Genomic DNA, 13,529 nt, shown 5'->3' with positions numbered 1-13,529 from the left:
GTTAACGGTTTTCTCTCTATATAAAGGTAAACCTTTATATAGAGAGAAAACCGTTAACATAAAAACCCATAAAACGGCCATAAATCGGCCCGTGGACCACACAGGAGAGATTGAACACACATTTTAAGTAAGGTAAGCTGTTTTTTTTTGAAATCCTTTCATTTTCGTAGGTTACAGAAACGAAAGTTTTTTTTCCCATACAAATCCTTATATTTTGAATGTTACGCAACAATGCCGATGCTCGCCGATGCTCATATTTCGAGCTTGGGCTACCTGTGATTGAACCTGAAACACTTTTGCTAAGCGTGACGTGACAAAATCTACCAGGCGTATCTTCTAGCTCCCAGGCATACCCGAACGTAGCGAGCAATCATGCAAACGAGGCTAATAAAATGAGCTTTCTTCGCGATATAGAAAGATTTTCTTCTGGGAAATTAAGGTCCGTACAAACCAAAGTGACGACCGCGGAAGGCAGGAAGGTAAAATAACACTATAATAGTCTGGTAGTAGAGATCACACCCTTATATTAGGCACGGTCCAACAATATTAAACGGATAACTATGCGGAAACTGGGGGTAATACGGTACTTAAAATATGCATATGTCATCGGCTTGCCCCAGCGGTAGACCCCCGGGCCTGACTAGGAGGATTGTAAAATGGGTGGAGCAAAGTTGAGGATTTTCCCCCGGGGCGGGGAATAAGACAAAGTCCCCTGGGTAAAGTCGTTCTCAACGAAAAATCCCCCTGATATCCACCTCATACAACTGGGATTCACTTGACAGGTCAGCATTAGATCCCATTGGCTGTAGCCCCTTTCTCCCCTTCAGAAATTTACACAAGGGAGAACTGTTTTCTGCTTTTATATCACACTTAGATGATATTTCAAGCTGGAAATGTTCATGAAAGTGCAAGTCTCTTCAATTTAAAGAGGGGGGAGGTACATAGTAGAAAGGAGGGAGAAATGACCCGGAAGAAGTAGGGAGGAAGGAGAACTCAGGTTGAAAAATGTAGGGGGGAGGGAGAAAATGAAAATTATGTTGGGAATAGCGAGATATCAACTAGAAGGTCATTTTATGGCTTTTCTTTAACTTGCATCAAGACAAGGGATGGGGGAACAGGGAAAATGAAGTACACACTGCAATCCCTCTGGGTCTCCTGGGACTCCCTTGGTTGGAACTTAATCGAGAAAGCATAGAATCAAACTTTGATGCATCTCAGGTCCCCAGGTTTAAAACTTGATAACAACAGTCGCAACACAACTCCTGCAATAAGGCATAAAGGAACTTATCTGTCCTTCATGGCTTCGCTCTAACTAATAGGTCCTTAAGGGATTTTCCCTTGGGATATGATATGATGGGAGGCAACTTAAAGATTTCTCTTAGTCGTTGCTGGTTTTGTATAAGGTGCCATTTTCCCGTAGTATTTTCCGCAGTCTGAGTAAAGCCAGGTGGTATTGTGTGACAAAAGGTAGTAGTTTTTTAGGTGCAGATTTGTTGCTCTGCTGAAGGGCTGTTTTCCTGTTGGCGAATTTTTACTCAGAGAGGTACTTTTTCACAATAGGAACAGGGTAGCCTCTTTCTATTGGGTGATTTTGAAATTTTTGATATTTCCTCAAAAGTGGTTTGAGAGGAATCAGTCCTTAGATGCCTGAGCACTTGTCATTTAATGAAGCATTCCTTCACACCTGGTGGTTGACACGAGTGCGTGAAAGGCTTCTGTTGGCTCATGGGCTCATAACTGGTTTATAATGTGTTCAGCATGTCTAGGATTGGTTCCTTGTTGAATCTAACCCCTTTGTACACTTTTGTGTCCCAGAAAGTGATCTCTGTTTCTGATATCTCAGTGGTGAATTTGATAGTAGCTATAGTGTGAAAGTTATTTGCCTTTTCCACGATTTAAGCTCTCTATTTTCAGACTTGTCTTCCATAGGAAAGACACACCGTCAATATTATTTTATATCTTTTCCAAAACAGCGGTCAATTACCCTTTGTGCCCAGAGACATTTTATGCACAGTTTCCGGTATGATGACCCAGGCAAAAAGCTTTTTTCTCGCGTTTTTTGTCACAGCTTCGCCTCTAGCGACTTCTCCCTTCGGCCAAAGATCCAAAGCATCCCGCCGCACGTGAGAAAAATCCACTGGTGACCAGGGTATGGTTCAATACAACTCAATGTTTAGTTGTCTATTCTGGCCATGAAAATGTGAGCAAAAGCAACGGCCATCTTCGTTCCCATGGCTCCATGGGTATGTAGGTAGTTGCTCCCGCAAAATTGGAACAAGTTTTCTGTTAATATAAGATAGCGTAATTCTCTTAGATACTTGGTAGGTCCCGGGGAGGGGAGGTATTCCTGGGAATTTTTGGTGGGCATGTGCCGCCCGGTTCTCCGAATCCCAACCCTGTTTCAGACTAAAAAATGTTATTTTCCACACCCGTTTTCAGACTATGTATCGGTAGAATTTAGACTAAAGCTCAAACAAGATTTCTTAAAATCCATTTTAAATTCACTTATTACTGTTTCTTTGACATTTTTCATTTGGAATTGAAACAACAAATACGTTTATACACTCCCGTAGTTACCTAAAAAACCATACCCAATTCCAGATCAACGAGCGACGATTCCTAGCTTCCAGTGCCCGCGGTTCTTCTCTTCACCCTTGATTATAACGACGTCTCCCCTTGATAGAGATAGTTGCCTTTGCTTGTTGTGTTTGAGGTTGTGTCTTTCACGAAGGCTTCTTAGGTACTCAGTAGACCACCTCCCCCATACCACATCCTTGCACTTTGCTAGATACCTCGCTCGCTTTGGAAGATCAGGGTTCTCTTGATTGTGGTCTTCAGGAAGTAGGGTAGGACGACCAAACTGCAGCATGTTTGGGGTTAGCACAGGCAGCTATACATCTTCTTCCACGTAGCTGAGAGGTCGGCTATTCAGTGCTACTTCCACGTTCAGCAAGACATCTTGCAGTTCGCTCCAGGTGAGAGTTCCATTTCCAACGCTTTTGTTGAAGGCTTGCTTGACAAGGCCAATCATTCTCTCGAATTGCCCACCCCACCATGGTGCTTTGGTGAGGCTGAACTGCCACTTGATGTTCAGCTTGGCAAGGAAATCGTGCAGTCGTTCATCTTGCATCACATTTCGTAGCCACTTTGCTGCACCTACAAACGTTCGACCGTTATCCGAGTAAATCTTTTCTGGGCGGCCTTTCCTTGCGATAAATCGCTTCAAGGTACTGATAAACTCTTCTGTCTCCATGGTTTTCGTCAGTTTGAGGTACAAGGCACGGCTCAGGCTGCAAGCGTACAGGACTATGTAGGCTTTTCCCTCTCTGTTTCTGCTAACACGGTACTTTACTGGACCCGCATAGTCAACCCCGACGACCTGAAAGGGCGTAGTTCCCACAGTACGATCCTGAGGTAGGTTTCCTGGAGGGGGGTTGTAGTTTGCAACAGCATGAAACCTCTTGTATCCGTAACAGCGCTTAATTAGGCGTTTGACGAGCTGGCGCAATCTGGGGACCCAATGTGTCTCTCGCACTTTGGCCATGGTTAAGCTCACTCCCCCATGTATAGTGGCTTCATGGGCATGCTGCACGAGCTTCTCAGTGTATATCTCACTGTCAGGTAGGTAGACTGGGTAATCACCTTGGATCCTTCCGTGACATTCCAAAGCACCATCATGATTCATCTGCAGGTTAAGTTTCAGCTTATCGTCTTCGAACTGTTCCAATCCGGCACACTTCTTTTGTGTTTTCTTCTCCCAGAGAAGCTTCTGGTAGTTTATCTCCTCTGTGGTGAGAGCACCTGTCTTCCTCTTTTGCTCGGAGTTCCTTGTGTTGTTGATGAACCTTTGGACCCACGCTCCTACCCTCAAACAGTGCCAAAGGCTTCCCTTCGATAGCAACTCATCAAACACATCCGATTCTGTTCCATTCATAGCTAAGGCGAACACTTGCTTGGTTGCTTTCGCGTCTGCCTCAGACTCTGGGGTAGCAGTTGATACAATATCTGGGGGCCAGTTAGCTGGATCCTTCAGCCAATTTGGTGCTTCCCACCATAGCACATTCTCTTTGTTAACTGGTCCGCCTTGACTCCCCAGATCTGCAGGATTCTCTTGTGTCGGTAAGTGTCTCCAAATGACGGACTCCTTTTCTTATATCCTGTGGACACGGTTTCCAACAAATTGCTTGTGTTCGCTGGCGCCTCTAATCCAGTGAAGGGCAACAGTGTTGTAAAGCCAGGCATTTAGTGACTTTACTGGGTACCCGGTCAGAGCATCGTGAACGTTGGTCAGCAAATTAACTGCCATGTGGCCTGCAACCAATTCCATGCGGGGAATGGTGAGTCCCTGTTTAGCGAGGCGTGCTTTGGCTGTTACCAATCCTTGGTTCACCCCTGACGTTTGTTCGACCACTGCATAGACAGCTGCGGCGACCCCTTGTGCGCTAGCGTCTCCAAAGGCGTGAAGTGCCATTGCTTGAATAGGTTCTCTGGCTGGAACTAGGGCTCTAGGTACTTCAGTTTTAACAGGTAGTTTCATTTCCCACTTCTGCCATCGCTTCAAAAGTTCTTGAGGCAGCTCTGCGTCCCAGGCCATCTTCTTTTGACAGGCATCACGGTACAGCATTTTTCCTTCTAAAGTCAAAGGCGAGACTAGGCCGAGGGGTTCATACACCCTTGCGATTTTGCCCAGCACTTCTCTCTTTGTAGCGGCTACAATTTATTGGGGGAAGGTAACTGCAATTGTGTTAGAGTCTTTGTTCCACCTCAATCCAAGAAGTCCACACTCCCCCGGCTTCACTCCTAGCTCTTCTGTTCCTTTACGTAGGTGACCACTCCTTCATTGTCGTGTGCGCCGAAGGCTTTCAACTCTCGGACGTTAGAGTTCCACTTATGAAGCTTAAACGAGGCTTTTCCGAAGATCTCTGTGGAGGTAGCTTTAATTTTCCACGCCTTTTCAACAGTTTGGTCTCCCATCAGCAAGTCATCCGCATAAAGACCCCGCTCAATCTCTGGCACAGCATCAGCGTAATGAGGTCGACAGACGTTGAGGTGATACTGAATGACTCCTCCGAGGAGAAAAGGTGATGGGTCCAGGCCAAACAGAGCTCATGTGAATCGCAGGGTACGTACTTGCTCGGGATACTCTCTGGTGATCCAGTGAAAACGCAGCGCATCTCGGTCTTCTGCGCGGATACGCACTTGTAGGAACGCCTTATGTATTTTCTCCTGCAACAGCCACTGCAGTGAAACGTCCGCGTACTAGCACTTTCCATAACTGATTTTGCAGAGGGGGTCCCGATTCCAGACACTCGTTTAAGAAGGGAGCTGCATCATAGGCTCTGGCGGAGGCGTCATAGACAATTCGCATTTTCGTCGTCTCTGAACTCTCTCTGATAACAGCTTTGTGAGGAATGTAGAATTCCTTCACCTAGGCGGGCTCTTCGGCTTCTTCAACAACGCCTTCTTCTAGTTGCTGCTGTATTATGGCATCATAATCTTCCAATTTGCCGTTCTGTTTTAGGCGCTGTACTAGTGAGGCAAGGCGCTTAAGGCTTCCGGTCTTTTTATTAGGCAAGCGGGGATGGCCACCTTTCCAAGGGAGCGCAGTTTCGTACCATCCCTCTGGACTGCGTTTAAGCTGTTCAAGGAACTCCTGGTGCACAACGTCCTGATCTCCGATAGGCGTATCTTGTAATCCCAATACGTCAATACGGCACAGTTCTTCGTAGTCTCCAATTGAGGTCTGTGTCAAGAACATGTTTGAGAGTCAACTTCAGCATCTGATGACATGATCGTCCACCCGAACCTGGTCTGCTCGGCAATAGGCTCGCCCACGGCTTCTGCGCACTGATAACCGGCCATCTTGATCTTCGTGTACTCATTTGCTCCCAGTATCACATGGATGGGAAGGATTTCCTTTTTGTCGGTTTCTTCCATTCGGACACCTTTAAGATGTGGATATCGCCCCAGCATCTCAGGATAGTTAGGATTCTTCAGGGTTAGTAGCTCACGCTGTTCGATTTTCGTCACGCAGACTGGTAGCACGCACTTCTCTAGTGTATCGCATATCTTCACAACCTAGGTCTCGACGCGCTTGGTGACTAATCCCATGATTGTTTTAATACCACGTGTCAGGGTGCGAGAAGGCTTTACTTTCAGGAGATTCACCAAGAAGGCTGATATGTACGATCCAGTGGCCCCAGTGTCACGTAACGCACGGCTTTCACTCCATTGACCTTGATTATAACTACTGGGTGGCAGACTTTCTCCCCCACGTGTGCGGCGGTCATAGCAGCTCCTTCGTTTGCAGGTCGGGTAGGCTGATCGCAGATAGATGTGTGATGCCTCCGCTTACAGCGAGCGCAGTTTCCTCGGCTTCGACAGCGAGCTGCTCGATGAGGGCCAGTGCAATTAAAACAAAGCCTCTTCTCTTGTAGAAATTTCTTCCTATCGGCGGCACTTGAGATAACTGTACAATCACTAGGCTTGTGTGAGGCGTTATTGCAGAAAACACACCCCCGTGGTGCATTCGGGTCTTGGTCTTCTACGTAAAAACTTCTGTCACGGGATTTCGCGATTTCACGCGGCTGAATCTCCTTCCACTCGCGAAGGGCGTTGATAAGCTGAGTGAAATCCCACGTTTTCCAGTCCGGTTTTCCTTGAACTAGTTCCGCTTTGATTCCCGGCAGCTTGTTCAGGGCTCCTCGAACCAATGCCTTGCAATCCGACGTTTTTCCTAGGGTTTCATGCGACTGAACGTTGTACAGGAGTGTCTTGAAAAAATCGTGAATCTTCGCGGGATGTGTTCCGGAAATAACAGGGAGTCCTTGGATGTTTTCCACATAGGCATTAATAATCTCGTTTGTCTGGTCGTAATTTGTTTGAGGAATATTTTTCGCACGCTCGTAGCCTACTGATGTAAAGGGTAGGCCATCGATCCCCTTTCTCACTCGCGGCTCTACTAACTCCTTTAGATAGGCGAATTTCGTGGCCGCAGGTAGACCCGTCTTGTCAATCTCCGCCTCAAATTTGTTCCAAAATGCCAACCAGTTGTCAAGGGCTCCATTGTACTTCATGATGACAAGCTTCGGAAGTTTGACATTCTGTTTACTCGTAGAGGCAACCTTTTCCTTTTCGAACTCTGCCTTCTGCTCCAGTTGCTGTCTTTCGAACTTTAATTGTTCTTCACGCTGGCGGGCCAACAGGGTCTCCCTTGTTTCTCTTTCTTCATTCTCCGCATCAGCCACCAATCGTTTCACACGCTCTTCGAGTAAGGTGATCTTCGTATCTGTGGCGTCGATTTTCAATTCGAATTCTTTCCCCCATTCTTTAAGTTCGTCTAAGGCCTCCCAACCTCCAAGCTTGGCTTGTTCGACCTCTCTCTTTATTTCTTCCGCGCCGATAACAATGCTCTGTAAAGCTTCTTTATGTTGACGAATTTTCTCGGTGATCCCGGTACTAATAATACCCTCTGTCTTCTCGTGGGTGAGCTCCAAAAGCTGTAGTTTTGCTTTCAGTTTTCCGATAAGCGTCTCCATTATTCTCACGATCTCGTCGGTGGTGCCACTTTTGTCGTGAATGCTAACGCAGAAACTTCACGATTTCACAGTTTCAAGGGTTTATTCCAAATAGGAAAAGTTCACTGCCAAAGGTACACACGGAATCTAAACCCAACTAACCAAAAAGAAAATTAAGATAAAATGCTTAAAAACAAGGTATTGAAATTGATCCCTTAATGATATATATTCCGATCACTACCACGATAATTAAGTGTCCATCTTGATTGTCACGCAATGTTATAATCTCACACACTTTCTTATCATCTATTCAGGGGACTTGTGTGTGGAAAAGACAGAGATGCTCATCATCTCACTTTAAATCTATTTTCTCCTTTATGGGTCAATCATCCCTGTCCCTTCCACAAGGGAGTCCCCACAGGAATTTTGACCAGTCTTAAAAGGTACATCAGCTCAGGTTTAACATGCTTACATTGGTAGCCTTTTAGTTATAAAAGATTGTTTGGGTGGTATTAATGTAATGTATGATGAGTACCAGTATGAGCTAGTCACTAGTACACGTTGCCATTGTTATTTTGTTGTACATTCTGTTAGAAATTGCCATGTAATCAGCTTTTAGTATTGTAGTTCTATTATTTAGCTTGTAAATATTGCATAGCGTATTTGAGCTCTTTTTCATCTTTTGTATTTTAGTGTTACTCGTTGCTGTTTTTTCCTACTACGTCGATGTTTGTTTCAATAAACTCGTGAATCTTAGCTCAAAACTGTTGTCGGTTCTTCTGTCAACCATTGTGGCCATCTTTCATTTTTGTATTAGAAATGGGATTTGAGGAGACCTTAAGAAAAGTTTAAACCGGAATGGGCTATTAACTTTAACAGGATGACTGCAGGGGTCCAATTAAAAGAGCTCATTGATAAGCTGGCAGCATTGGAACAGCTGCTCTAGGGACAGGCTGGTGCTAGTGCCTCTGCTGGTACTTCAAGTGCAAAACCCAACTAGGTCACTGTGAAAAGTAACCCGGGAAGGAAAGCTGAAGAAGTTTGCTGGAGGCCAAGGCATCACCATGCTTTTGATGTAAAGCACACAACCGCTGGGTATACTGAGCAAAACGCAGTGGACTTCCTGCTGTATCATCTGGAAGGTGCTGCCGGGTGAGAGATCCATCTGCGCCCCACTGAGGAGGAAGCCGACAGAACAGCAATTTTCAAGATCCTGCATAGCGTATTTGGAGAAGGGTTTACCTCTACCCAGGCCCTGAGTAAGTTCTTCGAGCGCTAAGAGAAGAAAGGGAGAGAGCATGAGTACTCTCATACTCTTACGCTTCTCATCACCCGTGTACAGTGCCTGGACCGCGACTCCAGTCAGCAGTATCTCTAGCAGAAGGTCCTAGTGCTCTAGAAGATCAGTTAACAACAGATTCTCCCGGCAGCACAGAGATATGTCCAGGAATGCACGTAGTGACGAAAATGGCAAGCATTGCCAGCCCTCTGGCGATTTTTCGCTGTTTGTGCCAAATTTGCAAATTTTGCCATTTTCGCCCAACTCGCCACTCTTCAAGGGGCCACTTCTGCCATCTAATTTAAATCGCCAGCCCTTTGGCGACTTTTGCCATTTTCGTCATCCGAATTTGCCATTTTTGCCAAAATCGCTCAATTTCGCCCAAATCGCCCTTTTCACCAAAATCGCTGCTCTCCAAGGGGTCTAGCTTGCGTAGCAAGCGTTTCCGTGCGGTTTAGGAGCAAAGAAGCCCAATAACTCGAACCTCTTGCTAGCTCCAACCAAAGTCGATTTCCCTCGGATTTCTTTCATACATTTACTGTAATTTTACCCTCGGTAACTGGAACCTTCGATAATTCGAACTTCCCGCTAACTAGAAGTAAGGTTTGTTTCCCTTCAGATCATTTCTGTGTTAATTTTACCTTCGATAACTCGAACCATGTTTTTTAAAAGCGCGTAACAAGTCGAAGCATCGACTTTATTTCAAAACAACTGTGTCAATTCATTGTCTTTATTTTTATGTCACTCTAAAGTTCAAATTCAGTGCCCATCCCTGCCTATTAAACAAGCTTTGTTCTCTATTTCTTTCTTTAAAATATCAATATACATCTCTTGCTGCCCTTGAAGTGAAGTGTGCATGATACTTGCGTTCCCTCTCCATCCATTTGCTCATTTCCTTTCTAGCAAGAGAGGATAACTATTGTTTTTTCGTTTTCCCTAGAAGGTTATCGGGAGTCAACTGTACCCCTGTAACCGCAAGTCTCCAACAGACGAAACCGAGTAACCCTTTTGTTCGACTTTTGTAGATAGCGTAATGTGGCGCCAGCTACCCTTTTTACGGAATATGTAGCCTTCGAGCAAGTTCTTCTGTTGTTTCCGGGGATACGGGGGTAGGGGAGGGAAAAGGGTAATTTCCTAGAATCTTAAGTAATAGTAACCTATAGGTTTATTTTTTATTTGTTTGGGAAGTGTCATTGCTTAAGTCGTCTCATTTGTGTTATGCATTCGGTAAGATATGTTGATGTCCTCAAATTTCATCACTTTGTTGTTTCTAGTGTATTAGTGTAACTGGTTCCCGTTTTTTTTCTACAACGTTGTTCTTTGATTCAATAAACTCAAAAATCTTTATTCAAATCTGTGTTAATTCTTGCGTTGAGTGTTTTTTCCTTCTTACACCGAGACTACTGAGTAACTTGCCTGCGAGCAAGCTGTCCATATTTGAGCTTGCTGGCAGGCTACTCATGATGAGGTCATTGCATATCTGTCTAAATGCAGCAGTGGTCGCAACAACGGCTGGGTGGCTACAGACAGGAAAAGGCGTTTACGAAAATTGTTTATCGAGTCATTGTTATCTTACGGTGAACTTATAGAGTGAACTTAAAATATGATCAGTTTGAAGCTCCTTTGTGATAAGAATAAACATTGCATACTTATTCTTTTAGTTTGTAGAACAAAAAGGTGATGATGGAAGCGTAGTTGCTGTAGATACAGGAGAGCGATGCGTGGGATTTTGTGAAGACTATAAACCTGATGACAAAGTTTATAAAATTCAAGAAGGATTTTTTATTAGCTCGCAAGATGGGGCTCAAAACTTGGAGGAACTTAAAAGGCAGAAAATTACTCATATTTTAAATGTAGGATCAGGAATAAAGAATGCTTTTCCTCGGGTAAGAAGGTTTTTCAGTGTTACATACTCTGTTCACGAAAACACTGAACAGCATATTAAAGACCCTATTTAAGGCATCTTACATAAACTGGGGATTGGTGATTTCCCGGCTGTAGAGGGGAGCCTAGCAAGTTACAATTAGTAAATAAATGAGGTGTGAGGAAAATATTTTGTGCACTCGGTTTTTTTCCCAGAATACACCTGGGACAGCAGACATTAAAATACCTTTTTTCCCAGGGAGGGAGGGTACTCCTAGAAATTCCTTGGCAGGGCTGTGCTACCTAGTGCTCCACATCCTGACCTTTCTTCCACACCCTTTTTCAGACCTGTCTTCTGAACTATTACTTAGCTTGCTAACCAAATTGCGTTAATTGAAGTCACCATTTTGTTTTTTATTTCTTTTAGCAGTATTTGACAGTGAATGTTCTTCCACTTACCCCCTTTGATCACTTGGAGCTTGAAAGACACACCTCTGTATGCTCTGGCGGTTCCCTTGAAAACCAAACCTGATTTCAGACCATAATGAGCAAAGTCTATTCCCGTTTTGAAGCGGAAACGGCTCAAAAACCATACCCTTTGGGATAGCACATATCCATGCTGCTAATATAGGGTAGTACTGACCAGAGCTATTTCCTCGAGTAAAGGGCGGCTAGCCTGCGCAAGAAGGCTAAATACCGGTGTGATGTCTTTCCAACCAAGCCCCCGTTCCCCTAATGACGAAAATTTTATGTTTGACAGGAATTTACTTATATGGATGTTGAACTGCTGGATTTGCCAGACACACAGATTTGCATTCGCTTTCCAAAGATGTTTGAGTTTATAAAACTTGGAATTGAAAATGGTGCTGTTCTTGTTCACTGGTGAGCTGCTCTTTAATAACCTTACCTAACATCCTATTCCTTCATTTCTGCTCTTTTATCAGCTGTTCGCATTATAGTTGTTGTTACCTAGTGAAAATAAGCATACAGTTTTTCAAAACTGCAACAGAACACCTAATTAAGCTGGTTTATGCCAGCGGTATGTTTGACGCCCGGTACATGATCAGAGTATTATGCTGGCATGATCCGTCAGTCCCTTGTCATTCCTTATATAAGCCTTTTAACAAAATGCAACGATTTATGAGGGATACTACATGTATTACTATAAAATGCAGAATCCATCGTTCTCACACACAACTGGGAGCCATGCCAAGCCGACCATGCAGCCCGGCCTTTATTATATCAACACTACAAATCATTAGTGCACTAGCACCAAAAGAGAGCTAACAAAACAGCTGAAACTGAGCCTACAATAGATTAACATACAAGAATAACTGGAACTAAGGCACTACTTGAAATCCTACAACCCAAAAAACACATGCAGGGTGGGTGGGCGGGGAAGGTCAGGCAATGGCGGAAGGCAACAAAAACAACTGAACTCTGAAACGCCACGTGACCTGAAGACCCCCCGCACACTCGAACTTATACTCCCAACCGTGTGTGAGAAAAACGTTTTCAACTTCTTTCGTTCCCCAGCCAGCTGAAAACCACACTTAATCAATATGGGGTACACATGCGTAACTCTCCTATGGGGTTGACGAAAGTCATCGATGACTGACTGACTGACGTTTCAACTTCTGTGGAATTCAATATTAGAGTCACCGAGGCATCTCTAACTCTAATTTCCACAGGCTATCAAAATGTTGTCAAACAACAACCGTATTCAGAACTACACTCACCTATATGATACTTGACCTATTTCGTCATGATTTCAAAGTTTAAACCATGAACTGTAACTTAAAATAGTCTCTCGAGAAGTGAACTATGAACCTGATAAAACCAATAATGAAATATTAATTTCTTGCAGTAATGCTGGAGTTTCACGGTCTGCAACTGTAGTGCTTGGTTTTCTGATGTCTACGTACAGTTTATCGTTGGAAGATGCCTTGATCATTGTTAAAAAGGCCAGACCATGTGTAAAGCCAAATGAAGGGTTTCTGCAACAGCTTCGAGATAACGAAAAACAGCTTGGAATATGAAATACAAAAAGTAGTTAATTCCAACTATAAGATTCTGGTTATGACGTCGACTTTATGTCCCAGACGGGGTGAAGAGGTTGAGTGAGTGAGCGATAACATTCTAGATTGTTCGAGGTGCAGTGCTTAGAAATATTATTCTAAAGACAGCTAAACAAAGGCGGATCCAGGGATGTGTTGACAGAGTCGAGATAGAAGCAGTCAATTTTGTTTTCAAAGTTCAGTATTGTGAGTTAAGCAACATCAGCGGTTCTATTTGACTTCTTGTTAGATTCGGTCTGACCCACCTTAGCACGGAACGTACCGCATGACGTTGGAAACGGGCCCAAACTGAATTCACATGCGCGCGGTGTGATTGAGTTTTGAGACCCTTCCAAGGGAAATTTAATGTAATACAACTTCCTAGAGTGCTGTGGGATTAACTTCACACCGTTAATACGACCACGCTCATTGCAACGTGATCAAAAGGAAACAAAGTGATTAAAAGGAAACAATTCAAAGCCCTCAGTGTTCTTACGGCCACAAATCCGTTATATGGTCTGTTATGTTCTTCATTTAGGGCCTGTTTACATGGAGGTGGGTGACCCCAGATGGGTAAGGTAACATTTGGTGGGTCACCCCACCTATCATGTAAACATGATCAAATTAAAATGAGAGATTATATGGACAGGCGGGTTACCTCACCTACCTGGGGTCATCCACCTCCATCTAAACAGGCCCTTAGATACACAGCCGGCCATGCAAAGTATTTGTTTAAAAGATAATATTAAATTCCTTATTGAATTTCAAACTTTAGTATATAGAAGATTTTTTTCTTAAGCAAGGCGTGATAAT

At 44.1% G+C, this 13,529-nt stretch overlaps 1 protein-coding gene and 1 pseudogene across 1 annotated transcript; one reads left to right on the top strand and one right to left on the bottom strand.

The window, feature by feature from the left end:
- Positions 1–373: 373 nt before the first annotated feature.
- LOC140927943 (dual specificity protein phosphatase 19-like) lies at positions 374–13,528 on the top strand. Its single transcript, XM_073377653.1, has 4 exons — positions 374–479; positions 10,458–10,682; positions 11,420–11,541; positions 12,527–13,528. The coding sequence occupies exons 1-4, from the start codon at positions 393–395 to the stop codon at positions 12,696–12,698; spliced, it is 606 nt and encodes a 201-aa protein (XP_073233754.1). The 5' UTR covers positions 374–392; the 3' UTR covers positions 12,699–13,528.
- Positions 4,151–5,973, bottom strand: LOC140927492 (uncharacterized; annotated as a pseudogene).
- Position 13,529: the final 1 nt, after the last annotated feature.

This window comes from Porites lutea, chromosome 2 (genome assembly GCF_958299795.1).
Source record: "Porites lutea chromosome 2, jaPorLute2.1, whole genome shotgun sequence".
NCBI classification, from domain to species: Eukaryota; Metazoa; Cnidaria; class Anthozoa; order Scleractinia; family Poritidae; genus Porites; species Porites lutea.
The sequence above is the reverse complement of the archived record's forward strand: the minus strand, read 5'-3'. Positions and strand labels throughout refer to the sequence as shown.